The 26,145-nt window shown below is 59.1% G+C and overlaps 3 protein-coding genes and 1 long non-coding RNA gene across 4 annotated transcripts; 3 read left to right on the top strand and 1 right to left on the bottom strand.

Annotated features, from left to right (window-relative positions):
* The first annotated feature begins 1,203 nt into the window (after positions 1 to 1,203).
* Positions 1,204 to 8,463, top strand: MUS81 (MUS81 structure-specific endonuclease subunit). Its single transcript, XM_075545378.1, has 16 exons — positions 1,204 to 1,434; positions 1,524 to 1,653; positions 1,823 to 1,908; positions 4,795 to 4,893; positions 4,995 to 5,063; positions 5,196 to 5,281; positions 5,648 to 5,791; positions 5,933 to 6,028; positions 6,152 to 6,273; positions 6,362 to 6,459; positions 6,720 to 6,836; positions 6,920 to 7,015; positions 7,134 to 7,262; positions 7,560 to 7,663; positions 8,117 to 8,200; positions 8,288 to 8,463. The coding sequence occupies exons 1-16, from the start codon at positions 1,300 to 1,302 to the stop codon at positions 8,352 to 8,354; spliced, it is 1,662 nt and encodes a 553-aa protein (XP_075401493.1). The 5' UTR covers positions 1,204 to 1,299; the 3' UTR covers positions 8,355 to 8,463.
* A 221-nt stretch (positions 8,464 to 8,684) lies between these two features.
* EFEMP2 (EGF containing fibulin extracellular matrix protein 2) lies at positions 8,685 to 15,867 on the bottom strand. Its single transcript, XM_075545379.1, has 11 exons — positions 15,739 to 15,867; positions 15,385 to 15,508; positions 15,190 to 15,238; positions 14,297 to 14,503; positions 13,635 to 13,757; positions 13,243 to 13,359; positions 12,981 to 13,100; positions 11,096 to 11,215; positions 10,883 to 11,009; positions 10,447 to 10,642; positions 8,685 to 9,303 (listed from the first exon to the last, which is right to left on the bottom strand). Exons 2-11 carry the CDS (start codon positions 15,499 to 15,501, stop codon positions 9,142 to 9,144), a joined length of 1,338 nt encoding a protein of 445 aa, XP_075401494.1. The 5' UTR covers positions 15,502 to 15,508; positions 15,739 to 15,867; the 3' UTR covers positions 8,685 to 9,141.
* A 764-nt stretch (positions 15,868 to 16,631) lies between these two features.
* LOC142444466 (uncharacterized) lies at positions 16,632 to 21,671 on the top strand. Its single transcript, XR_012783918.1, has 3 exons — positions 16,632 to 16,947; positions 18,522 to 18,601; positions 19,195 to 21,671. It is a non-coding gene; the product is annotated as an uncharacterized LOC142444466 (long non-coding RNA).
* A 1,158-nt stretch (positions 21,672 to 22,829) lies between these two features.
* On the top strand, positions 22,830 to 26,128 carry CTSW (cathepsin W). The gene is made up of 10 exons (XM_075545377.1): positions 22,830 to 22,907; positions 23,147 to 23,225; positions 23,933 to 24,046; positions 24,602 to 24,762; positions 24,856 to 24,952; positions 25,037 to 25,117; positions 25,198 to 25,323; positions 25,493 to 25,557; positions 25,644 to 25,835; positions 25,918 to 26,128. Exons 1-10 carry the CDS (start codon positions 22,830 to 22,832, stop codon positions 26,029 to 26,031), a joined length of 1,107 nt encoding a protein of 368 aa, XP_075401492.1. The 3' UTR covers positions 26,032 to 26,128.
* Positions 26,129 to 26,145: the final 17 nt, after the last annotated feature.

The raw sequence follows: 26,145 nt of genomic DNA, 5'->3' as shown, positions 1-26,145 counted from the left end.
CCTCAACACCAGGTGGAGGCCGAAACTAGACCCCTGCCTCTCGCCAGCACCCCAGTAAGAGGGGAGGCTGGCTCCACCTTTATTGAGCCGTGGAGTTTCCAAGAGAAACAAGGAGGGGGGAAGTGGAGGGGGGGGCTTTGCAGTTACCATGGAGACGCGCTCCCGCCCGCCCCCAGCCGCAGGATGCCCTAGATGTCCTTATTAGGACAAGAGACTGGAGGGGGCGGAGCAAGCCCGAACGCTGGCTCCAGACTCCTTATAAGGCTGTGTGTCGGGTGGGAGGCCGGAGGCCGCAGTGGGCTGGGGGGGATGTCGGATCGCGCGCTGGGCGGGGTCTGGCGGTGGGCAAGGCGCTCCTTCACCGGCCGCTAGCTGAGACTCGCGGCTTCAGGCGTAGCGGATGGAGGCCTAGCCCGTGGCGAGACGCCTCTGGCCCAACCCGCCCCTCCACCCAGTGTCCGATCCTCCGGACGCCAGTACCCTTCCAGCCGGGACCACTTGGCAGAATGTCCACGTTCAATCAATTCCCGAGGGCTCCCCATCTCCAGCGCGCTTCTACTTCTGCCTGAGATTCTTCCCCCCTACCTGCTCCCCCGGCTCAGCCTCCTCCCACGCAGGATCGCCGTTGCACCAGATTTCTGGCTTTCTGGTCCTGGTCGCTTGTTTCCCTCCGCAGGCCCAACCTCGCGCCTCCCATTGGCTATCGCCATTTCCTCTGGAGAGCCTTCACCCTCCGCCTGCCTTTAGTTTGAGTCCTCGTGCCTCCTGCGTGTCCCATAAAACTGTTCCCATCTCTCCCTCTCCCAAATGTACCGAATCCTCCGTCCCCCTGGGCTTTTCCCAGGCCCCGTCCCGCGGCTCTGCCGCTGCACCAGACTGAGGCTGCACCCGACAGCCAAACCTGAACGCAGCTAACCTGGGATGGCTCGGTTAGACACGTCCTCCGAGCCACAGGGGGCGCTGGCGGCCCTGCCCTCGCCCGCACGCAGAGGGGACCTTCCGGCTCTCGAATGCGGACTGGGAGGAAGGGGCGGGGTCTAGGCTCCAGGGACCTGGGTGGGGCGCGTCCGAAGGTTGCTTCGGGCCAGTGGGCCGCCGAGCAGGCGAAGCCGCCACTTAGGCCGTGCAGGGGGTGGGGGGGGAAGGAGGGGGAGAAGGGGAGGCGGTCCCGCGTTAGGGCCGCGCGTGGGGCCACGTGACCAGAGGCGCCCCGCCCCGCGGGGGCTAGGGGGTTGAATACCAACTCCAGAGCGGGCTCCGGCTCAGCCCCGCCGGCGTGAGGCGCCCGAGCCCCGGCTCATGGCCGCGCCGGTCCGCCTGGGCCGCAAGCGCCCGCTGCCCGTCTGCCCCAACCCGCTCTTCGAGCGCTGGCTGACCGAGTGGCGGGACGAGGCGGCCGGCAGGGGGCGCCGCACGCGCTTCGTGTTTCAGAAGGTGGGGGCGGGCCCGCGTGCTGGGGGCGGGCGCTGGCCGGCTGCGTGGCCTCCAGGCCGGGCTGACCACAGGCCCCGCCCGCCCCGCAGGCGCTGCGCTCGCTCCAGCGGTACCCGCTCCCGCTGCGCAGCGGGAAGGAAGCCAAGATCCTTCAGCACTTCGGAGACGGGCTCTGCCGGATGCTGGACCAGCGGCTGCAGCAGCACCAAGCCTCGGGCGGTGAGCGCGGGGGCCCAGGGGCGGTCCTCCTCTGCCCCGCCAGGTGCAGCGTTCGACACCCTGGCTGCCAGCGTCCTCCTACCCCGCCCACGTTGTTGGGCCTCGGCCTGGGGGCTGGCTGCCTCCGACCCTGCAGGCCAGATCGGGTGAATCACTTCTGCTCCCGCAGGTGACCATGCCCCGGCCTTGCCATCTGGAGAGAAGAGTTCAGCCGTGGAAGGGCCACCCTTGGAAGCCCAGGACCTTTCCAAGCGGGTGAGCACTGTACAAGGAGGTGTGGCAGGGCAGGGGCGTGCCGGGAGTAACGCGAGTATAACTAACTGCCTTCGGGGCGTTGGTTTTGAGGAAACATTGGGATCCAGAGGAGTTTGGGTGGCTTAATGGGTTACACTTTGGGCTGCCAGCCCCCAAATCAGAAGCTTGAAATCACTGTAGAAAGATGAGGCTTTCTACTCCTGTAAATTCATTTAGTTTACTTTGGACGACATACTGAATGATGAAGGAAGCCCCAAAGGAAGATGGAGAGAACAGAGTCACAGTACCAAAAAGAACTACGTGACTAGAACCAATAGTGCTAAAGGAAGAAGTTCAAGCTGCACTGAATGAATTAGCCAAAAACAAGGCTCCAGGAGCTGATGGAACACCAGTTGAAATGTTTCGGCAAAGCGACAAAGCACCGGAAGCGCTTCACTTACTCGTCTGTGCCACGAACTTGGCCACGCGGCCAACTGACTGTAAGAGAATCCATATTTGTATAGATTCTAAAGAGAGGTGACCCCACAGAATGCTCAGATGATAGGACTCTATCATTGCTGTCACCTGCAAGTTAAGTTTTTGCTCAAGGTCAACCACAGTTGCGGCAGCACATTGGCCGGGAGCTGCCAGAGGTTCAGCCCAGACTCAGAAGAGGACGTGGAACAAAGGAGATCATTGCTGATGTCCGATGGACCTTGACTGAAAGGAGAGACTGCCAGAAAGATATTTATGTTTTGTGGACTACGCAAAGGCATTCGGCTGTATAGATTATAACAAGCTACAGATAGTCCTGAATGGAAACTTCAGAACACGTCATAGTACTCGTTCAGAACCTATACCTGGATCAAGGCAGTTGTGCACATGGAGCAAGGGCGTGGTTTGAAATCGGGAAAGGTGTGCCTCGGGTGTATCCACTCACCATACTGGTTCATTCTGATTTGCTGAGCAAATCATCAGAGAAGCTGACTTAGATGAAGAAGAGTGTGGCATCAGAATCGGAGGGAGATACAACGCAGTTGATAAAACGTTGCTAGCTGAACGTGAGGAGGACTTGCTGATGAAGGTCAAGGATTGCAACCTTCCGTTTGGATTACAACTCCGTGTGAACACAACCCAAATCCTCACACCTGGGCACATAGGTAACTCCGTGACAAGTGGAGAAAAGACTGAGGTCATCAAGGATCCACAGTCCGTGCTCATGGAAGCAGCAATCAAAGGTCAAATGAATTGCATTAGGTAAATGTGCTACGCGAGGCTTCTTTAGCGTCTTGAAGAGCGAAAACGCTACTTTGAGGACTAGGGTGTGCTTGACCTGTGCCACGGTGTTTTCAGTGGCCTCGTGTGCATGTTACATTGCACGAAGAATAAGGAAGACTGAAGAAAACTCAGTACATTTGGATTGTGTTGGCGATGAATATTGAAAGAACCACGGACTGCTAAAAGAGAAAGCAGATCTTCCGTGGCAGAACAACCAGAATGCTCCTTGGAAGTAAGGACAACGTTACGAGGACAGACCAGGCTGAGGAATACATCGCGCTTGGTCAAGCAGAGAGGCGGCGAGAAAGGCGGCAGCTCTGGATGAGCTGGACTGACACAGCGGCTGCAGAAAGGGGCGCTGTGAGGGTGGCCCAGGACCAGGCAGGGCGTTTTTAATCAGGTTCGAAAAGGCTGCTTTCAGTTGGACACCGCTTGGCCACACTAACAAACACTTGGGGTCTCTGAATGGCAGAGGCAATTCCACGACACTATCCTTTTGGTTTGCTGTGCTTTGAAAGCAACCTGACACCAAGGAGTTTGAGTAGAGGTGGTTTAGTTTTTGTTTTCGTAGTTTTAGAATTAAGCAGGCCCCGGGGATGCTGGCAGGGATCGCAGCAAGGTCTGTTCAAACCCCCAGTACTGCAGGAGGAAGATGAGGCTGTCTGCTCTGAGAAGAACTTACAGCCTCTGAAATACCAGGTGGGGTCGCTGTGAGTCAGAACGACCCTGGGGCAGTGAGTGTGTATTTTGCGTCCAAAGATCAGTGTCAGTGAAACCTGGTGTGGGAAGCAGAGGACGGGAAGAGAGTATAAACGGATGGATCCTTTATTCTCAGCTGCTAAGAAATCTGACAGGCGGGGTGTCTGGGGTGGAGGGAGGCCTTCACCCTTGTGAGTTGGAGGTGAGTCCCAATCACATGCATTGTCCCCCACCATGTCCTCCTCCCACAGCGGGGCTACCTTAAGGCTACCCCTTACAAGCACAGGGCTGATGGCTGTGGAGCCGGCAGCTTAACTGGAGGTGCAGCTGCGTGTTCCTGCTCTCTAGGCTCTGAGGACAGCCACTCCCCCTGCCCTGCCCTGGTGGTAGGTTACTCCTCCTGTGTCCTCAGGGACCTGTAGGGTTAGGGCACAGCCCCCTTTGTTATGTATGTGGTTACCTGTAATTAGGGGGGCTTGACTGAGTGTGCATCAGCCTTGGTTGGGAATATATTCTCGCTCTCTGCTGGCCCCTGAAGTCATGGCGGTCCCAGAGGTGAGAACTTGCCTGCCTTATCTTGCCTGATGTCTCTTTCATTTCACCCCTCCATGACACAACCGCCCTTGGACCTGTTTGATTGTGGGGGCTGGTACCCCACAACCTGGCTGCACTCAGCCACTTTCCCCTCTGTAGCTGGGGCAGTAGGCAGAACAGCTGTTGGGAGGCTCACCTGCCCCTACCCCACAGTGGTCCGTCGATTCATCCCAGCTCTGCAGGGGCTCTGCCAACCTCCCGCCTGTTTCTCAGAGGAGACTGAGCGGCCCTGGGCTCTCTGGAACACAAGCTGGACCTCAGGAGTCCAGGCCCAGCGGGGGTCCGGCCACAGGGACTGGCTGGCTTTTGTCTTCAGAGTCCTTCTCTCCTTCTCAGGTTCCAGCCCAGCCTAAGCCGAGGGGCCCTGGCGGCTATTGGCCGGCCCGGCACTCTGGAGCCCGGGTCGTGCTGCTGCTGCTCTACCAGGAGCACCTGGTGAGCCCCCGGGGAGGGACAGAGGCGGGTGGTCAGGGCCTGGCAGTCAGGGTCACCAAGCCACTGAGTCCCCACCCCTGGTCTTTCTCCATTGGCTTCAGAGCCCGTGTGGCCGAAACTTCCTGACAAAGGAGGAGCTGCTGCAGAGATGTGCCCAGAAGATTCCCGGGGTGAGTACCGGGGGGAGGAGGGGTGCTGGCACTGGGCCACTCTGGGTTCCCTCTGTCAGCCTGCCCGTCTGGCATAAACTGGTTGGGGGGAGGGTGTGGACAACTCCTGAGCACCTCCTCCTCTGTCAGCAGATGGCCTCTGAGAGCGCCAGGCCCTGGCCCGCCCTCCGATCCCTCCTCCACCGGAACCTGGTCTTCAGAACACACCAGCCAGCCAGGTGGGGTCCACCACTGGGGCTGAGGCCAGCATGGGAGGCTTGTGGGGCCTGCAGTCACCAGCGGCTTGCCCAGAGGGTGGGGGAGGCCAAGCAGGGCCTGGGTGAAAGGAGAGAACCCCCTGTCTGACCAGTGGGCAGTTCAGAGGGGAAGACACAGGGAAACTTTGGGATGCCTTGCTCCTGGCCTGAACAGCAGCGCTGGACCAAAGGCAGCCAGTCTGAGCAGATGGGCCAAGAACAGCAGGGGGCAGCGGGGCCTGGGCCGCCTTGTGCAGGGAGGTGGTTGGCCTGCCTGGCTGGGGGAGGCAGGGAGCCCGCCAGCTCGGAGTGAAGAAGAGACTAGTGTCCAACTCTGCCACCTCCCAGGTACTCGCTGACCCCGGAGGGCCTGGAGCTGGCCCAGAAGCTGGCGGAGGCCGAGGGCCTGAGCTCGCTGCCTGTGGGCCCGGGGCCAGAGGAGCCCTCTGCAGTGGCACCAGCCTTGCCAGGAGCAGCCTCCACCATAGAGCTGTGAGTGGGAGGGTAATAGCAGAGACCCATCCCCACCTCCACACCTACTGCTGAGCTGCTGGCTTCACAACCTCACTGGGGTGCTGCCCTGGCAATGGGGGTCCTCAGCTAACACTCACCAACTCCGCCTTCTGCCAACAGGGGTGCCAATGAAGGAGGTGTGCAGCCACAGCCCCTGGAGCTGGGCCCCGGCGAGTACAGGGTGGTGCTGTGTGTGGATGTGAGCGAGACTTCAGGGTGAGGCAGCTGGGGGGGGGAAGGGGAGACCTCAGGGTGAGCCAGGCTGGGGAGGTGCAGAGCCAGCCAGGCCCTGCTGCACCCCACCCCCGCCCTGACCTAGGCCCAATCTTGGAACCTCAGGGCCCGGCACCGGCCGGAGCTGCTCCGGGAGCTTCAGCGGCTGCACGTGAGCCACACGGTCCGCAGGCTGCACGTCGGGGATTTCGTGTGGGTGGCGCAGGAGAACAAGCCCAAAGACCCAGGTAAGAAGCCCCAGGTGGCCGGGGTCAGAGGCAGGCCCGGTGGGTGGATCGGAGGCCCCAGCCAAGCAGAGCCCCGGCCCCTTGGCAGCAAGGCCTGGCGAGCTGGTGCTGGACCACATTGTGGAACGCAAGCGGCTGGACGACCTGTGCAGCAGCATCATCGATGGCCGCTTCCGGGAGCAGAAGGTTGGCTCCACCCCCCACCCCAGGCCAGCTCCTAGGTTGGGTCATAGCCTCAGGAGGGCTGCTCTGGGACCGACATGGCCCTCGGAGTGTACAGGGGTGCAAGTGCTAGGCCAAAATGCCTAAGAAAGACCTCTGGGTCAGGAGAGCCCACAGCTCAGGTCCAAGCAGGATAGTGGCGCCTTGCAGTGAATAGGGACATTGGGGATAGGGAGGGAGGGGCCTAATGGGGGATCAGAACCACGTCCCTGCCCCTTCCCCAGTTCCGGCTGAAGCGGTGCGGCCTAGGGCACCTGGTCTATCTGGTGGAGGAGCACGGCTCTGCCCACAACCTCAGCCTTCCGGAGAGCACCCTGCTGCAGGCTGTCACCAACACACAGGTGAGCCCCTCAGGCAGGGCCAAGTGACTCAAGCCTGTGGTCTGCCCAGAGCCCCCACCCACCCTTTCTGGGACCCTCTCCAGGTCATCGATGGATTCTTCGTGAAGCGCACGGCGGACATCAAGGAGTCGGCTGCCTACCTGGCCCTCTTGACTAAAGGCCTGCAGAGACTTCACCAGGTGAGCAGAGAACCAGCCCTCACCTGGGCTCCTCATTCTCAGGCTGACCCCAGAGGCCAAGGTTAAGCTGAGGGTGTCCCCAGAACCTTGGCCTGGCCTCAGCCCTCTTTCTCCTCAGGGCCACACCCTCCACAGCCGCCCCTGGGGAACCCCAGGGCACCCTGGACCAGAGGCAGGGCCCTCCCCAAACCCTCTCTGCTCACTGCTCACCTTCAGCGACTTCAACACCGGGGCCATGAAGAACAAGGTACGTGCCTTGGTCTGCTTCCCCCAAACTTGGCTGGCCCCAGGCTGCCCACCCCTCCTGAGCCTGTACCCTCACTGCCCCCTAGCTAAGGTGACCAGATTTTAACATTGGTAAAGCGAGAAGCCAGCGGGACACCATTGCGAAATAGCCACATGGCAGTCGAAAACCGTCTACCCTAGCTTGTCATGCATTCTTTCCAAAAATCGGGACTTTTTAAAAATGCCGCGGGACGTGGGAAAACTTGTTAAAAATCGGGACTGTCCTGCCAAAAGCAAGATGTCTGGTCTTCTTACCCAGGCCCAGTCTGTCCGGGAGGTATTTGCCCGGCAACTGATGCAGGTTCGAGGAGTGAGTGGGGAAAAGGCAGCCGCCCTGGTGGACCGATACAGCACCCCTGCCAGGTGAGCCTCTCCTATACCCCATCCAGGACCCCTGCTGGTAATTCAGCTCAACAGTGCACTGTGGGGGAGCCTGGGCAGGAATGGGTGACCTGGCCAAACACAGGGGTGATCGGGGCAGGGGAGAGACAGTAGCAGTCAGGACCAACCATGGCCTAGATGGGGGAGGGGGAACCTGCTCCCACCAGTGAGCGGGAGCAGGTCCCTGGGGGAAGCTGGCCCCTGTGGCTGAGTCAAGAATGCCCAGTGGTGGGCAACGTCTTGTGCAGGGAGCTTTCGGCACCTTTGCTGGTCTGGTCCCTGTGCACCTGTAGGCAGGCAAGGTTCTGGTAGGTTGGGGCAGCTTTGAGTGCCAGACTGAACCCACATGGAGAGCCCTTCCTGCCCCCATGCCCATGGTGCTGGCCTGGAGCCAGGTTCCCAGTGGGTCAAATCTCAGAATTACATTGCCCCCAGCCTCCTGGCCGCCTATGACGCCTGTCTAACGCCTAAGGAGCAGGAGACGCTACTGAGCACCATCAAGTGTGGACGGCTACAGAGGTGAGGGCAGTCTCGCACCTGGAGGGTGTGGCAGGGGCTGGGGCTGCCCCGAGACTCAGCATGACCCCACTGGCCTTTACCTTGCAGGAATCTGGGCCCTGTGCTGAGTAGAACCTTGTCCCAGCTCTACTGTAGCTGTGGTCCCCTGAGCTGAGCCCATACCCTGAAACGAGACCCTGGCCTCGCCCCCACCTTCCACCCGGCTGCTAGCCGGCCCTTCAACCAGAACCTCTGGCCTCTAATAAAAGTCCTAAGTGCTTGGAGCTGTGTGTGTAAGCAAGGCGCAGTGCTTGACCCGAGGAACCTGCCCCCACCTGGCCCGGGCTCAGACCAAGTTCCCCAGGCCCTTGGATCGCCACGTTGCAGCACTGAGGCTGCCAAGAAGGTGTCTGCGCACTGCCAGTCTGCACTAAGGTTGTGTCACCGGGCCTCTGCCCTCTGCAAAGAAGTGCTGCCGCTTGAAAAAGCAAAGTCTGGAAACCGCTCGCAGTCCAGTCACCTCTTTTTATGGGTGGGAAACAGGCCCAGGGAACGCGCAGGGCTGGTCCAAATTGGTAGTTGGAGGCCAAGCTGGGCCTGGAGCCCAGGGTCCCCTGGCACTGCCCACTGCAGGGGTGTCCCAGTACAGCAGTCAGGCCCCAGTTGTGGGCTGCCAAGGCCTCACCTCCTAGCAGAGCAATTCTGATGCTGGGGTGCAGAGACTGAGTCTGGCCATGGAGTGGGGTTCCAGCTCCCAAAATGGGGCCCACTCAGCCTGAGCACAGAGCCTCACCCCAATCTGGGGTCACTACAGTGTTGCCCACCCATTTCACCCCCAAGACGCCCTCTTTCTCCTTTGCCTACCTTTCTCTGCCCCCTCACGTCGGCATCCTTCCTAGCAGAAGGCAATCCCCCCTGAACCCTGGACTCATCCCTCCACTCCCTGAGGGTCCCCGGCCCCCTCAGAAGGTGTAGGCCCCCACGAAGACGGTGAGTCTCAGCACGGAGCTGGCCCGGTAGCTCATGAGAGAATTCATGGTGACCATTTCTAGGTCCAGCACGTACTCCCGGGGGCCCGTCACAGGCCGGGCGAGAACCAGCATGGCACTGACATTGTTGATTTGCTGCAGGGGGGGGGGGGGCAGGGGGAGAGGACAAGACGCTGTATCAGATTGGGTGCTGGGTCGGCCCCTAACCCAGAACCACTCCTGACTCCCTTGGCCAGGAGGGAGCAAGAGCCAAAGTCCAGGTGTGACACCTGCCTGGGTCCTGCCTGGTCCCGTTCCACCCCCCCCCCCCACACACACACAGTTGCCAACTGTTCTTTGATCTAGCCAGAGTTAATGATGGGACAGGTGTTAAACTTGGGAATGATTGGGGCTATTGCGGACACCCCCTCAAAGCATTCCATTTCAAAAACAAGCCTGGTGGATACCAGACAGACCCATTCACCAGCTGGATACAGGGTTACAGCTCTTGGGTTGGAGGCCCTGGCACACCTCTGCCCTCACAGCTCCACCTGCAGGGGGCTGGCCCCGCTGACCCAGTCCAGGAGGCTCGGCTCCACTGGACCATCTTTCCCATGTCTCTGAAGGCGGCCCAGGCCACCAGCTGAGGCCAGATGGGGGATCCCAGGGGAAACTCAGAACAGCATCTCACACCCTCTACTTTGTCCCATGGGAATTTCACCCCCCACACAGTGCAGACCTACAGGCAGGAGATGGACAGACCAGCCACTCCGAGAGCTCGCAGCCACGTGGACAGACAGCTGGCTTTAGGCCTTCTGTTTTCCTTAACCGAACTCTGCTAACACTGAGTAGATTCCAACTCCGAGCTCCAGCCTCTAGGACTGGGTAGAACACCCACGTGTGGATCTACAAGAGCAACGAGTCTTGCCTTTCTCCCACGGAGCGGCTGGTGGTTCTTAACCACTGACCTTGTTGCTGCCCAATACGTAACCCACTTGGCCACGGCCACTAGAGCAGCGGTTCTCGACCTGTGGGGGTCCAATGGCCTTTTCACCGGGGTCGCCCCCGATTCATATCAGTAGCAAAATGACAGTGATGAAATAGCAATGAAAAGAATTATGGTTGGGAGTCGCCACCACATGAGGTAGGTTGCGACCACTGCGCTGGAGCTAACGGTTAACCCAGAGAAGGGTGAGGCTTTACCAGGACACCAAGACCAGGTCTAGCATGTTGGGCTTCCAGGAATTAAAGGGCCGGGTTTGCGTGTCAGTTTTAGGGTGGGGCTGGCAGAAGCCTTACCCGAATGTAAAAGTCGCCCTGTGCGTTTCCGGCACGGATCTGAAAGGCGTTGTAGGCGCCGGGGTAGACGGAGGTTGCCTGGATCTGGAACACGTCGGCGGGCACGCTCCGCTCCGAGGTGATGCTCATGTAGCGGTGCACAATGGACGAGGGCTGCTCGCGGCACAGGGCGTTGGAGGCGGGACACAGGCAGCGGCTGGGGACCCCAAGATGAGGGGCGTGAATGAGGTCTAGCCCATCCCCCACAAGGCTCGCCTACCCCCCAAAAGTGCAAGATGGGTCCTCCCACTCCCGCCTGAACATGCATATCGTCATGAAGAACTACAAGCCCCATCAGCCCTCAGGGCCACCTGCCAGCTTGGATAGGCGCCAGTCAGCCTCAAAGGCCGCTGGGAGTTGTAGTTTCTCCAAGCGCTCGGCATTGCGTTTGACTCACTTGTCGGACACCTGGACATAGGGCTCCACGCAGCGGTTGGTGTCCACGCACCGGTAGCCCCCGTGGTAGTTGACACAGGTCTGGGTCTCAGAGCACTGGTACTCGCCCGACTCACACTCGTTAACATCTGCATCAGCGGGGAGGGGCTGGGACCCAGGCGTCAGACCCCAGCCCCTCACACCACGCTGCCCAGACCGCCCGGGCACCCCGTACCTTGGCAGAGGCGGGTGGCCAGCAGCTGGTAGCCCTGCGGACAGTGGCAGGAGAAACGCCCTGGCTCGTTGACACAGCGGTACTGGCAGAGGTAACTGGAGTAGTTGCATTCATCGATATCTGGGGAGGGGGTGGGGCTGATCAGCTGCGGGGCGGGGCTGAAGGCGAGTGGGGGGCAGGGTTCTTGGTGCCCGAGACTCTTTTCCAAGATGTTCTACCAGCATTGACAGAGCGCTCAGCCGTCAGAGGGGAATGAAAGGGCCCCGGCTGTGGAGCCCACTTCCCCTCCTGGTGGCCCCACTTGGTGCAGAGCAGAAGTGCTCCCTGAGGTTTCCACTTACAGACACGATCATCCCCAGGCCCTTCCTTCTCGAGATGAGCCTGCGTTTGTTTGAACCACCAACCTGTAAGCTGTCAAGTGCTACTGGGGCAAGGTGTCCCACACTGCCCCAGGGCTGTAAGAAGGTACAAAATGAGAGCCCTGGCTTCGAACCCTTCAGACTGACGAGCAGGTGAGAGCAGATGAGGCTTGAGAGCCCAGCCTGCTCAGGTTTTCTGTTATTTGCCCCAAATCCCTGTGACCCAGAATCTGCCCAAGTACCAGTCACCCCTCCCTAGGCCTGCCATGCAGAGACTGAGATCAGGTCCTGGCCCCACCTCACCCCCAGCTGCGTGACCTTGGCAGGCTCTCCTCACCGCTCTCCTTTGTACCATGAAAGTCATTTACCCAGGCCTTCAGGCTTAGCGGGTTCTGCCATCCTCCAATGAGCCCGGAGGGCGCTATCCATCTCCAAATTTTTCAGAAGGAAAACACGTGCACTTACCCCACAGGGTGGTTGACAAGATTACATTTGGCAAAGGGGGGGGTGCCGGGTAAAGTCTCAATAATTCTACCGTGTTGCCCAGAGGAGCCCCGGTGGTGCTGGACTGCTAACTGCAAGATTGGCAGTTCAAACGCACCAGCTGCTCCTCCGAGCAGAATGAGGCTGGCTTTCCCCCCGTAAAGATTTGTAAAGTCTCCCAGTCACTATGAGTTGGAATTGACTGACTGACATTGGGTTTGGCTTGTTTGTTTGTTCTGGGTTTGCTAAAGAGCTCTGCTGGTACTGTGGATTAGGCCTTGGGCTGCTAACTACCTGGTCACCGGTTCAAACCCACCAGTCCCTGTGTGGGAGGAAGATAAAGCTTTCAGTCATAGACATTCTAGATTGGGTGTCTCTGATTGGGGGTCAAGGGGTGGGTTAGGCTGCTAAGAGAGCCTTGGAAGCCCTATGGAGGCAGTTCCTCCCTGACCTATAGGGTCAGTCAGTATGAGCCAGAATCGACTCCGTTCTGTGACAGCAGGTTTGGTTTTGCCTTTAGCGTGAAGAAGCCGTCTCTCTGCCTGTTCCTGTTGAATCCTCAAATCACTCGTTTTACTGAAGACGTGGGGAGAACAGGGACGCGCCCTCGTCTAGATCCCAAGGTGGGGCTGTCTGACTCCTGAGGAGTGTGGGACCCACATTCTCGCTCAGACTGGGGTGAAGCTGAATTCTACCTGGGAGGTTGGGGGCGGGGTGAAGTGGAGGTCAGAAGCCAGGGCACAAGCAGGCTGTCGGATCAGCACCCTGAGGACTCCGGCCCGAGGCCCTGGCCACACTCGCATGCTCAGGCCTCATTTTCCCCAGGGAGCACCAGCGGTGCCAGCACTGTTCTCCCTGCCTTCCCTGCCCCCGGGCGGGAGGCCCAGCCTGAGAAGGGTACACAGGAGTGTGTGGGCACAGAGTGGACAGGACGCAGAACCATCAGACAGAGGACTGTGCGGCAGGAGGTGGACACAAGGGGGCGGGGAGAAGAACAAGTGGAGGAACACGTGACCCGGCCGCTGAGGGGGCAGAGGTCTCACCGTTACAGGAGAAGCCATCTCGGTGCAGCTCATAGCCCTGGTGGCAACGACACAGGAAGGTCCCATAGGAGTTGAAACAGCGCTGCTCACACGGGGCCCCCATGTCACACTCATTCACATCTATGGGTGCCAGCAAACATGGAAGGAGTGGAAGCAGAGGCGCAGCCCGAGCCCTCCCCCCAAACTGAGATGCTCAGGAAAGGGGCTCCCCCGCCCGCACTCCCTGCCCAGGGCCCAGGAGCCTGGCCCTGCCCAGCCTTACCCACACAGGAGCGGTTGTTGGGTCCCAGCTGAAAGCCGGGCTCACACTGGCAGCGGAAAGAGCCAGGCAGGTTCACGCAGCGGTGCTGGCAGTAGCGGTAACGGCACTCGTCTATGTCTGATGCGGGCAGGGGAACGAGGGTGGGCTCTTATCACCCAGAGGCCTATCGGTGTCTGGGGGACTGGACAAGACCCGGTCAGCCAGGGCACCCCTGCCACCATTTAGGCTTCTGTGGGTGGTGGCATGTGGGTGGTGGCAGAGGACTGGGGTGAAGCTGAACTCTACTTGGGAGAGGAGCAATGAGCATAGGTCAGGCAGCAGGGTGCACGAAGGCTGGGGCTCAGAATCAGAACCCCTGGGGCTCTGGCACCCAAGGCCCAGGCTGCACTCACCCACACACTCGGGCCCGATCTTGCGGTAGCCGTCAGGGCAGGTGCACTGATAGGAGCCGGGCAGGTTATGGCACTGCTGGCTGGGGCGGCAGTCGTGCAGAGCCTCATCACACTCATCCACGTCTGCAGGAGACAACACTCAGCCCCGGCCCAAGAGCCAGTGCGCGCACACGTGCACACACACACACACACACACACACAGCACGACAGACCCCTCATGGTGGGAGGACACAGTCAGGCGGCAGTCACATAGGTGCACACCTCCCATCAGCTCAGAACACAGGTGGCCAGCCTGGGAGCCGATGGACTAGGCACCCTAACCTGTGGGGCCCTGGGTGAGGAGCACAGATTCTAGCACCCTCTTTCCCCCCCCCCCGCCCCAGGAGCAGGCGGTGGGCGTGGGCATGGGCATGGGCGCAGGCACTGTGTAGAGTCTGAGATCCCAGAGGCTGGCTGGGGCAACGGGCTGGGAGTTGGAGTCACTGATAGCAGGCTCCACCCACTGTGAGGGTCTTGGTGGCGGTCTGAGGTCCTCCCGTGGCCCTGGGGAGCCATGAACAGCTCTGGAGCCCAGGAGGAGCATGAACTGACATTTGGAAATGCAACGGTGGGTGTTTGGTGGGAGGGTTGGAAGGCGCAGAGCCGGGGTGCCCGGCACTCACCCACACAGCTCTCCTGCTCATCGGGTTCATAGCCTGGAGGGCAGGAGTTGGGTTGTGGACCTAGAGGCCGAGGGGGTGGGGATCCCTCGTTGTGCAGGTCACTGATGACGGCAGCGGAGCGGGGCAGGCACAAGTAGCCCCCGTAATGGTTAATGCATTTCATCTCTCCCTTGCAGGCCTCAGGGATGGTCAGGCACTCGTTCACGTCTGCAGGGGTGCATTCCCAGCAAGGTAAGTCGTGCTTACTTACAGATGGAGCAAGCCATTTCAGGTGGCAGTCAGGTGAAAATGTTCACTGTGGATTAGTAACTAAGCACAGCTAAGCCCACGTGTTCCTTGCTCCCTGCCCCTGGACATCTGTGAAGAGGGGCCTGTGGGGCAGTCTCCTGGGCTGTTGGCCCTGGAGGGGGGAGGCAGGAGCCTCGCTCCCTGAGTGGCCCAGTGAGGCTGTCTCTAATCAAGAGGCTGAGGCTGCCGGCCCGGTGCCTCCCCTGGTTGGCTGGTCCCACCATTCAATTCAGCCCATTCTCCTTCATCCAGGTGGGCCTGTCCCTGTCCTCAAAGCCCTGGCTCAGCCCGAGTGCCATGCAGGCCCTGTGCCACCCCGAGGACAGCCCGCCTGGTTTGTAATGGTGCAGAGGAGGGGTCAGAGCAGGAGTCCTGTACTTGCCTCCCTGGGCAGTGCCCTGTGACTCTCTTGGCTTCTGGGGGTGGGAGCAGGATTTCCTGGGCTTCTCAGAAAGGGAGGGGCCTAGATGACTCCTCCACCCCCTCACTGAGCTGGGCCCTGGAACCTAGAGCTGGCCTTGTCTCAGCAGAGCCAGGCAGAGGGCAAGCGCTGGGTCCAGTCCCTTCGATGGGCGCCTGGAGGGTCAGCACCCAGGCACACTCACCCCGGCAGTGCTGGCTGTCAGGATCCCACTCATAACCATCTGTACACTCCTGAAAGGGGACCAGAGGTGGCCAGTGGTCAGCCCCAGTTCCCTCCAAGACCCAAGCCCGAGCTCCCTCCCGGCCCACTTCAAACAATGGCCCCGTCCACCAGAATCCCGCCAGGGCCAGTGGCCCGGCCGGCCGGCAGTCCCCACCGTATAGCTGTCAGGCTCCTCGGAGTCCTGTGGGGACACTGGTCCTAGGGGCAGCAGCAGCAGCAGCAGCGCCCAGAGCAGCAGCGAGCCCGGCAGGCAGGAGGCGAAGGGCACCATCCTGGGGCTGCGAGCGGGCGGGCGGGCGGCGGTCAGGCTGCGTCTGCCACGGCACCCCCCGGCCCCTGTCCGAGGCCCCAGAGTTCCGGCCCGGCCAGCCCGGTCCGGACGGCAATCGGCGTCCAGGCGCCTCTCGGGCCGACTCCTCCGCAGGCCGGGCCCGGTCCCCGCCGCCCCGCCCCCGCCCGGGCCCGGGCGCCTGGGCCCCCCTCGGCCCGCCCCCCGCCCCCGACTCACTGGGCGCGCGACGCCCGCGGCTCCGGCGGCTCGGGCTGCGCCTGCGGCGGACGGCGGCGCTGCTCCCCGGACGCGCGGCCCCAGGAAGCGCCCCCGGCGCCCGCCGCCGGCCCACCCCGCGCTGCGCCCGCCCCTCGCGGATTCCTGAGCCCGCGCCAGGGGGAGGGACCCCGGCCCCCCGCTCCTCCGCCCCCGGAGGCCGCAGGCCCCCGCCCGGTCCCCCGCGGCCGATCCTCCGGGCGCCCGGCCAGGGCCCCCCGGGGCTGGACCCCAAGGCCAGGCTCTGGACTCCCTGGACCGGGGGGCCACCCCTGCACTCTGCGCTCCCCAGATGGCACCGAGCCCCCACCTCATCCGCGCCCCGCAGCAGCTCCATCTTCGACACCCGCACCTGGGGTCCCAGGGTCCACTCTCACTGTGCGCCCTTCGGGGTTTATTTTGTCCCCACGGAGCCCCCCACCCAAACTTCATTCAAAGTTGCCAGAACCCCCGCCTCGGGATGGCGCTCCCAGACTGCGGACTGTCCCTCCTGTCCCTTCTCCCCAAGGCGACCTTCAGCTGGGTGGTCCCCTCACTTCAGCTCGGCCACCCCCATGCCCCCCTCCAAGACGACAGCTTCTGGGGGGCAGGCGGCTGGACCCTCTGCCTCTGAATGAATGGAAGCCCCTGAGGGCGGTCAGAGCTGGCTTCTGCGCTTAGGACACCAAGGGCCAGCGCCATCCTGGGGCTCTGTCCGCCCTGCCCCCTGGTCCCCTTCCAGGCCCCCCACGGAGGGCGCGCCCCCACCCCGGGGGCGGAGCCCGGGAGGGCTGGCCCCCAGGAAGAGGCGGGGCTTCGCCTTGCCCACGTCGTAGGGCGGAGTGAGACGGGAAAGGATTGCGTGTCTGGTCCGGGGATCCCCGTCTGGGGTAGCGGCTAGTGGGAATGGCCCGGCCTCCCCCGCTTTTCCTGCACCCACGGACCCCCAACAGTCTCCTCCCGGAGCGGGATCCGAGGGTGGGCTGTGCTGTGGGTTCTGGAGGTCCCACCCCTCGCCCAACCCCAGAAATCCTGCCCAGACGTTGAGGGGGGGCTTGAGGGAGGCTCAAAATAGCAGTGCGCCAAAAATACAGACAGTGTGGGTGAGGGTGTGCGGTCAGTGGGGTCGCCTGCTTGGCAGAACAGACGGCTGCAGTCCCAGGCTACCGTCAGGTCACCCGGCGCAGGAAGGTACCGTTCCACTCCTGGAGTTCACAAAACATGCCACTCACTGCCCACGTGAAGCGCTTAGAGCAGCGGTTCTCGACCTGTGGGTCGCGACCCCTTGGGGGGTTGAATGACCCTTTCAGAGGGGTTACCCGATTCATCACAGTAGCAAAATGACAGATATGAAGTAGCAAGGAGAATAATTTTATGGTGGGGAGGTCACCACCACATGAACTGTGTGAAAGGGTGGTGGCATGAGGAAGGTTGAGAACCGCTGCCCTGGAGGCTCACAATTCCACCTCAGGAGAAAGGTGGAGGTGGGCTTCGTAAGTCACAGCCAGCCCGTAAGTCTTGCTCAGTGACTTGGCTGTGTATACAGTGTGGGGGGCCGGGGGTGTCGACATTCGGGATCAGCCCCGTGGCAAGTGGGTATTTGGTGTGTTTCCCAAAGGTGGAGCTGCAGGAGGGGATGGCCAGTTGGGCGGACAAGATAGGGGGTCTCGGGCAGCATGGCCAGGAAGGGCAACCAGGCGCTTCAGAAAGGGGTAGGTTGTGGGAAGGGGTGGGGCATGCCTCAGGGGTCCAGCCTCAGCATTGCCTCAAGCTGGGAGAGGCCTCTAAGGTTGGGAGAGGGGCGCCCCTCGACTCAGACTAGCCTGGACCTCTTGCCCACCAGAGTCTAGCCAAGGGACCCTATTTGCCCTGTCTCAGCGCTTTCACCCCAAGGGAGGGGCCTTTGACCTCCAGCCTGACCTTAGAATTCACCCTCGGCAGGGGAGGGACAGGAGGATGGAAGGGTCAGTGTAGTGAGCTGGGTTCAGATCTCAGCTCCCTCCGTCTCTGTGCCTCAGTGCCTCTCCATCTGTCCACTAGGGACCACCATCCCACTCATCCTCTGAGGACTCTGATGGATTAAAGTGTATCCCTGGAAAAGGCCAACTGAAATCCAAACTCCTGGTCCCTGTGACCATGACCTTGTTTAGAAATCAGGTCTCTGACGAATTTTTTTTTCTTTATTCTATTTTTATTTTTTTTAACATTTTATTAGGGCCTCATACAACTCGTATCACACTCCATACATATACATACATCAATTGTATAAAGCACATCTGTACATTCTTTGCCCTAATCATTTTCAAAGTATTTGCTCTCCACTTAAGCCCTTTGCATCAGGTCCTCTTTCTTTCCCCTCCCTCCCCACTCCCCCTCCCTCATGAGTCCTTGATAATTTATAAATTGTTATTTTGTCATATCTTGCCCTATCCGGAGTCTCCCTTCACCCCCTTCTCTGTTGTCCATCCCCCAGGGAGGAGGTTACATGTGGATCCTTGTAATCAGTTCCCCCTTTCTAACCCACTCACCCTCTACTCTCCCCTTATCGCCCCTCACACCCATGGTCCTGAAGGTATCATCCACCCTGGATTCCCTGTGCCTCCAGCTCCCATATGCACCAGTGTACAACCTCTGCCCTATCCAGATTTGCAAGGTAGAATTTGGATCATGGTAGTTGGGGGCGAGGAAGCATTTAGGAACTGGAGGAAAGCTGTATTCTTCATCGGTGCTACGTCACATCCTGACTGACTCATATCCTCCTCTAGACCCCTCTGTGAGGGGATCTCCAGTGGCCGACAAATGGGCTTTGGGTCTCCACTCTGCACTTCCCCCTTCATTCACTCTGGTAAGATTTTGTGTGTGTGTGTGTGTGTGTGTGTGTGATGATGCCTTATACCTGATCCCTTCGACACCTTGTGATCGCACAGGCCGGTGTGCTTCTTCCATGTGGGCTTTTTTGCTTCTGAGCTAGATGGCTGCTTGTTTACCTTCCAGCCTTTAAGACCCCAGACGCTATCTCTTTTGATAGCCGGGTACCATCAGCTTTCTTCACAACATTTGCTTATGTACCCGTTTGTCCTCAGCGATCGTATCATGGAGGTATGCACCCAATGATATGATTTTTTGTTTTTTTGATGCCTGATAACTGATCCCTTCGGAACCACGTGATCACACAGGCTGGTGTGCTTCTTGCATGTGGGTTTTGTTGCTTCTGAGCTAGATGGCCACTTCTTTATCTTCAAGCCTTTAAGACCCCAGATGCTATCTCTTTTGATAGCCGGGCACCATCAGCTTTCTTCACCACATTTGCTTGTTCACCCACTTTGGCTTCAGCGGTGTGTCGGGAGGGTGAGCATCATAGAATGCCAATTTAATAGAAGAAAGTATTCTTGCATCGAGGGAGTGCTTGATCTGACGAAGTTTTCATTCTCCTCTCAGTGATGTTGTCCAGAGACAGAGTGGACGCTGCGTTAGATGCACCTCCAGAGTCTTCAGCGAAGACCTGGCCCTGCTGACAAACTACAGTGGGACCTGTGACCCCCGGCAGCCTCGCTTTCTGGATCTCAAAGGTTTCTGCCTTAGACTGGGTGCAGTCTGGCCACTTCCATGCCACTCTCTATGTGGGGTACCACTCTCTATGTGGGGTAAATACTCGTATTTTGCTTCTCTGGCTGGCGTATGCCTTACACAGGCTTTCCTGTCCCAGGGGGGCTTCAAAAGTTTGTGGGAAAATAGAATGAGGGGAGGATGGAATTTTTCCACAAGCACTTTGATGCTTACTGTACGGTATTTCCTTCATGTTAAAGTCACCTACGGTGCGTGGTATTTTGTGTGTCTCGGCAGTCCTGGCAGGAGGAACCCAAGGGTTGACTGTCTTGAATATTTGTAAAATTGCCTTGGTATGTATATGTATGAACTGTGAAAAGAATTGTATGAGCCCCAATAAATTGTTAAAATTAAAAAAAATCATTTTAGCCGACAAAAAAAAAATTGCCTTGGCTCCCACTTCAGGCCATCCAAAGGCTAACCCCACTTTCATTACTGCCCACAGACTCTGTCCTCTCAGGTGTCAAACCCAGTGACCTACGAAGGCCAAGACACACTGTGAGGTCCACCCCCCTTTCTCACAACTTGAGGGGTACTCTGGGAAATAGACATACTCAAAGTGGGGAAGGGACTGTCCCAGAGTCACCTCAAACCAAAAAAACCCCACTTGACAGCATCCAGTTGATTCTGACTTGCACTGACCCTGTGGGACAGGGTCCAACTGCCCGAGTTTCAGGGACTCTAGCTCTTTACATAAGGTTTGTTTCAGATCATCTGTGGTAATTGCATAATCTAGTGTCAATTTGAAGATTAAGAGTGTAGGGGTGGAGTCTAGGCTGTTAATCAGGATATGGCCAATGAGAGCTTTGTGTGGGCATGGCCTTCCCCTAAGGATTCTGGGAATTGCTGGATTTTCCTCCTTGGAGGCGGCAGATTCTGCTCACATCCTGGGAGACATAGCAGCTGACAAGACACATGGAGCCACCCTGATGCAGCCCTGGGTGCTGGAGAAGCCATGCAGAGACCCCTGCCAGCACTGAGATGTTTCCAGTGCCACTGGATCCAAAGACTTTCTACCCACCGGCCTGTGATCTTCTGCCCTCAGCATCACTGCATGTGTTTCGTGAGTCTGAAGAGGACTTTATAGATTGGTATCAGACAGATGGGCTAATATCAGACTTATGGACTTGATATGGCCTGGGCTGGGATGTTTCTCAATGTTCAATTGCTCTTGTATATAAATCTCTTTCTTATACACACACGTGTGTCCATGGACTTGCTTCTCTAGTCTACCCGGACTAACACATCACCCAACAACGGTTGCAGCAGTGCATTGACAGGGTGCTGCCAGAAGTTCAGGCCTGATTCAGCAGAGGACGTGGAACAGGGATTTCATTACTGATGTCAGATGGCTCTTGGCCCAAGGCAGAGAATACTAGGAAGATGTTTACTTGTGTTGCATTGACTAAGCAGTGGCATGTGACTGTGTCTACCATCATAAACTGTGGGTCACCTTGAGAAGAACGGGGGTTCCAGAACACTTCATTTGGAACCTGTACCTAGATCAAGAGGCAGTTGTGTGAACAGAACCAGGAAACACTGCGTCGTTTAAAATCAGAAAAGGTGCGCATCGGGGTTGTATCCTCTCACCAGATTTGTTCAATCTGCGTGCTGAGCAAATCATCACACAGAGAAGCTGGTGTCTATGGAGAAGAGTGTGGGCAGACTGGAGGAAGGCTTATTAACAACCCGCAGTGTGCAGATGACACCGATTTGCTGAAAGCAAGGAGGACTTGAAGCACCTGCTGGTGAAGGTCAAGGATGGGATGACAGCCTTCAGAATGGATTACAACTCAATTAAAAGAAGACCAAACTCCTCACAGCTGGACCAGCAGGTAACATCATGGTAAATGGAGAAAAGGTTGAAATTGGCACGGATTTTGTCTTGCCTGGATCCACAATCAGTGCTCATGGAAGCAGCAGTCAAGAGATCAAAAGACACACTGCATTAGGCAAATCTGCTGCACGAGACCTCTTTAGAGTGCTGAAGAACAAGGAGGTGACTTTCAGGACTGAGGGGCACCTGACCCAAGCCATGAAAGTTGGACGTTGAGTAAGGAAGACCGTAGAGGAACTGATGCATTTGAATCGTGGTGCTGGGGACAAATATTGAAAGTACCATGGGACAAACCAGTCTGCCTTCGGAGAAGTACAGCCAGAGACAAAGATAGCTGGACTTTGACTTACATATGTTGGACATGTCAGGAGAGACCAGTCCCTGGAGAAGGACATGCTGCTTGGTCAAGTGGAGGGACAGCGGGAAAGACGGACCGTCACCGTGGCGGCACCAAGGGGCTCAGGCAGAGGAACGTTTGTGAGGACGACGCAGGAGTTTGCAGTGTTTCCTTCTGTTGTGCGTGGGATCGCTCCGGGCCGGAGCTGGCTCGATGGCGCCTAACTACAAGTCTTGACAGGAATAGAAAGCACTGTCTCCTCCCCACTCCTCCTGAGGAGCAGCTGGCAGTTTTGAACTGCTGACCTTGTGGTTAGCAACCCAACGCATAACCACGACGCCACTAGGGTAACATGGCTGGTAGAATGTGCTTCAGTGAGGTAGGACTTCCTGCTGCCCACCGGTGGGCTGACAGCTGGGTGCCCTGCTGTCTGTGCCCCCAAGCCCAGGCTGACTGACAGAGGAGGACATCTGTCGCCTGATATATCCTGGACCCTTTACCCTTCTGTTTACAAACCAAGATGTTCACTTGTTCAGTTGGCAGACAGGCATAGAGCATTTCCCGGGTCCCATCCTGGACGCTGAGGACACAGGTGAAGGAGAATCCCCCAGGGTGGTGAGAGGCAGAAGCCAAGTAGACACAGGCCCCTGGGAGGGGAGGGCCATACGGGGAGCAGGTTAGCAGGTTACTCTAGAGCAGGGGTCCTCAAACTTTTTAAACAGGGGGCCAGTTCACTGTCCCTCAGACCCATTGGAGGGCCGGACTATAGTTTAAAAAAAAATCTATGAACAAATTCCTATGCACACTGTACATCTTATTTAAAGAAGTAAAAAAACAAAAGGTGGGAAAAACACCCAGTGGGCTGGATAAATGCCCTCTGCCTGCTTAGACTCCATAGGTTGGAGAACAGGGTGCTTCAGGTATCCCTTGAGCTACCTGGACTTCCTAGTTTTCCCAGGGGCACTGGTGGCTCCACCTGCCAGCCTAGTAACTCCCATAGCCCTATTCCATGTATCATCACTGCCCACCTAGGGCCTGCTGTCTTCCCATGTCCCCAGGGGCAAAGCCCAGCATCACACAGGACAGGGTGGACAGAGACGGTTGAAAGAAGGGGTGGGTGGGAGACAGGCAGGGACACAAATCAGAACCCTGAGGCAGCCTGGAACCAAAGGCCTCCTGCTCAGGTCTCCCTCCCCCTCTTGGCTGTCCCCTCTGTGGTTCCCAGCTCCACCCTCCAGGCCCTCCAGCTTGGGCTCTGCACTTCCTGTCCCTGTCACTCTTGCCTCTACCACCATGGCACCACTTGCCTGCTTGTGGGCTCTGCTGGTGGCAGGCCTGGTCTACAGCATCCAGACTTCCCTCATGGCCCAGGTGAGTGCCCTTCACCTGTGCCCCGTTCCCTCAGACACCCCAGGCCTGGGGCTCAGCCCTACTGGGGACAACTGAATTCTCTTTCCCATTTCTCAGAGGGAGCAACTGAGGCCTGAGGGAGGACAATAGGGCCAAGCTCACAGGGAGAGGCAGAGCATGCTGTGTGGCCCCTTCTCTCAGCCCTTGAAGCCAAGGCGGGGGACTCAAGGACCCCGTCACACCTCCTCTCTCCCTTCTAGGCCCCAGGCCCCCTGGAACTCAAAGAGGTCTTCACACTCTTCCAGGCCCGGTACAACCGCAGCTACGCCAACCCGGCAGGTACCCCTGGGGCAGCCCCTCATCTCAAACAGATGAAAACACAGAGGTTCTCTGAGTGGGGAACCTGCTTGGATTCCTGCCACAATCAGCTGGCAGCAGGGCTGGGGCCGACCCCTGGTCTTCTGACAGCATGCATGAAACCAGAAAGGGGTGCAGGGGTGTGTGTGTGTGTGGCAGCTGTGGTGTATGGCCCAGCCCTAAAGAAGTCCTCTTTCCGATGAACCCAGAAAAGGGTGTGTGTGTGTTGTAGCCGTCCCATCGGGTGTGGCCCCAGCCCTAGAGGAGTCCTCCTTCCGAAGTTCCATCCCGTGTCTCCATTGTGTCCCTAAGCTAGGGCCTCCCTCTATCCCCATGAGCAGCCGTCCTGCCTGCCCTGTGGGTCTCGCCTCCCACTGAAGGTAGCCTGCCGGGTCGGTCAAGTTGCTTGTACACCGTGTGGTCAGAGGTGTGCAGCAGCACCCTGACAGGATGCCCTTCACAGCCACCCACCGCTTCCTCTGTAACATTGCTCACCCCCCTGGCTGATGTGTCTCCCACCCACCCCCCAACCCCCCAGTAACCCTTGCAGGTCTAGGCAGCTACTTCCTGGCCCAGAGGTGAGCAGTGCAGCCTGGGGGGCAGGGCCTTGGGGTGAGGATGACCAGTCAGGGGCCGAATCCTGCCCTGGGAGGCTGGGAGTCAGCCTAGGACTACTTCCTTTGGTCCAGAGCTCGCCCGCCGAATGGACATCTTTGCCCAAAACCTGGCCCGGGCTCAGCAGCTGCAGGACAATGACTTGGGCACAGCTGAGTTTGGGGTGACCCCGTTCAGTGACCTCACAGGTACCAGGGCTCCTCTTGGGGGCGGGGGAGGGATACCGCTTGTCCCAGCCTGGCATGAAGATGAGAGAGCTGAGCTGGTGTACCCACACCTGGGGGCTGTGGTGGGGCAGGCTTCCGGCCTCCGGGCTGTCATGGGAGCTGTTGATGTGGTGGGTTAAGCTTCGGGCAAGGTCAGCAGTTCGGAACCACCAGTCACAGGGGGTCGGGCATGTGTGTGTGCGCGTGTGCGCACTAGTGGTGAAGCTTTCCACTCCCACAGGGGAAGCGCTACTGCCCGGTCATGCTGCCATGAGGTGATTTGGTGGCATCGGGGTTGGTTTGGGTCTGATGGGCGTAGCATGAGTTGAGCCATTCAAACCCATGAGCTAAACACTAGCTCTCGCCTTCTGCAAGCATCTGTTCTCCGAAGCCCCAGGGGCAGTTCCTGTCTGTCCTGAGTCAAAGGACGCCCCAGCGGCAGTGAGGGCCCAGGTGGAGTGGGGCCGGCTGGCTGTGTGGGTGTAGGTGGGATGGAGAGCACTAAACGGTAGCTGCAGTGACCCTGTTGGCCCTCAGAGGAGGAATTTGGCCAGGTCTACCAGCACCAGCAGGTGCCTGCCACAGCTCTCAACGTGAGTAGGAAGGTTGGGCTCGGACCTGAAGCTGGGGAGAAGCGGCCGCAACCCACCTGTGACTGGCGGAAACAGGAGCACATCATCAAATCAGTCAGGGACCAGGTAGCTGCCCCTCCTGGACCCCAGGGGCGGGCAGGCAGGGGGTGGCGGAGAGGAAGGCCACCCTGTCCCCAACCCCATCTCCTCGCCCACTAGAAGAACTGCAAGTGCTGCTGGGCCATCGCGGTGGCAGGCAACGTGGAGGCCCTGTGGGCCATCAAACACGGATCGTCTGTGCAAGTCTCTGTGCAGCGTAAGCTGGGGAGAGGGCTGGGTGTGACTGGGGATGGGTGTCCTCCCAGGGCCAGGCCACCCAAGCTGTCCCTTCTTGCTGCAGAGCTGGTTGACTGTGACCGCTGCGGTGGGGGCTGCACTGGCGGCTTCGTCTGGGACGCCTTCATGACTGTCCTCAATTACAGTGAGTGGACCGCAGGAGTGCTTGGGCTACAGCCAGCGGGGAGGGCTGGGAGTCCAGTCTCCCTTCTTCTCCCCCAACAGGCGGCCTAGCCAGTGAGAAGGAGTACCCATTCAAGAGGACCTTCAAACCCCACCAGTGCCGGGCTAAGAATCTCAAGAAGGTGGCCTGGATCCAGGATTTCATTATGCTGCAGGACAACGAGCAGAGTGCGAGCGGGCGGGCATGGGGGCCCGGGTGGGTGGGCAGCACATCAGGCCGGCCCACAGAGAGGGAAGGAAGGAGCCAGGGAAGCAAAGGCTCTACCTGTCCTTGGCCCAGGTGCCATGGGCAGGGCAGCCTGATCTGATCCCATGCCGCCCACCCCCCTTCCTCCAGTAATTGCCCAGTACCTGGCCATCCACGGCCCTATCACTGTGACCATCAACTCACTGCTGCTGCAGGTGGGCTTCAGCCGCAAAGGGGGGTGGGTGGTAGACAGAGGAGATTGGCCCCAGCTCAGCCCCTCAGCTCCTGCCCCTCCCCACAGCATTACCAGGAAGGGGTGATCAAGCCCACCCCTGCTGCCTGTGACCCCCGGCTTGTGGACCACTCGGTCCTGCTGATGGGCTTTGGTAAAAGCAAGGAGATGCGGACAGAGACACAGCAGGGCAGGACACAGGGCCGCCCTATCCCCTATTGGATCCTGAAGAACTCCTGGGGGCCGAACTGGGGTGAGAAGGTGAGCATGCATGACCTGCAAAGTGGGGTGGGGATTGGGGAAGGCCGGGTCCCACCCAGTCCTGATACTCGTTAATTCCTAGGGCTACTTCCGGTTACACCGCGGGAGCAATGCCTGCGGAATCACCAAGTACCCACTCACGGCCCGGGTGGGCAAATCAACTGTGCCCCAAGTCCACTGTCCTCCCGCTCCCTGAGAGCCCGCCCCGCCCCGCCCCTCCCTGCTCTGCTCGCTTCTGTTGTGGTGCCAGCTGCCTGTCCTGGAGCCACCCCAGGGCTCCTGCCTGTCTTCCCCATCTTCTGACTAAGGC

This window comes from Tenrec ecaudatus, chromosome 4, assembly GCF_050624435.1.
Source record: "Tenrec ecaudatus isolate mTenEca1 chromosome 4, mTenEca1.hap1, whole genome shotgun sequence".
Taxonomy (NCBI): domain Eukaryota; kingdom Metazoa; phylum Chordata; class Mammalia; order Afrosoricida; family Tenrecidae; genus Tenrec; species Tenrec ecaudatus.
The sequence above is the reverse complement of the archived record's forward strand: the minus strand, read 5'-3'. Positions and strand labels throughout refer to the sequence as shown.

Bases quoted from the DNA above. Each gene is read 5' to 3' on its own strand.
- CTSW (XM_075545377.1), top strand. From the start codon at position 22,830: ATGGCACCACTTGCCTGCTTGTGGGCTCTGCTGGTGGCAGGCCTGGTC. The intron at 22,908-23,146 runs GTGAGTGCCCTT...TCTCCCTTCTAG, and splicing joins AGACTTCCCTCATGGCCCAG to GCCCCAGGCCCCCTGGAACT. The intron at 24,047-24,601 runs GTACCAGGGCTC...GTTGGCCCTCAG, and splicing joins CCCGTTCAGTGACCTCACAG to AGGAGGAATTTGGCCAGGTC.
- MUS81 (XM_075545378.1), top strand. From the start codon at position 1,300: ATGGCCGCGCCGGTCCGCCTGGGCCGCAAGCGCCCGCTGCCCGTCTGC. The intron at 5,064-5,195 runs GTGAGTACCGGG...CTCTGTCAGCAG, and splicing joins GTGCCCAGAAGATTCCCGGG to ATGGCCTCTGAGAGCGCCAG. The intron at 8,201-8,287 runs GTGAGGGCAGTC...TTTACCTTGCAG, and splicing joins AAGTGTGGACGGCTACAGAG to GAATCTGGGCCCTGTGCTGA.
- EFEMP2 (XM_075545379.1), bottom strand. From the start codon at position 15,501: ATGGTGCCCTTCGCCTCCTGCCTGCCGGGCTCGCTGCTGCTCTGGGCG. The intron at 15,239-15,384 runs GTGGGGACTGCC...GTCCCCTTTCAG, and splicing joins AGGAGCCTGACAGCTATACG to GAGTGTACAGATGGTTATGA. The intron at 14,504-15,189 runs GTGAGTGTGCCT...GCACCCCTGCAG, and splicing joins TGACAGCCAGCACTGCCGGG to ACGTGAACGAGTGCCTGACC.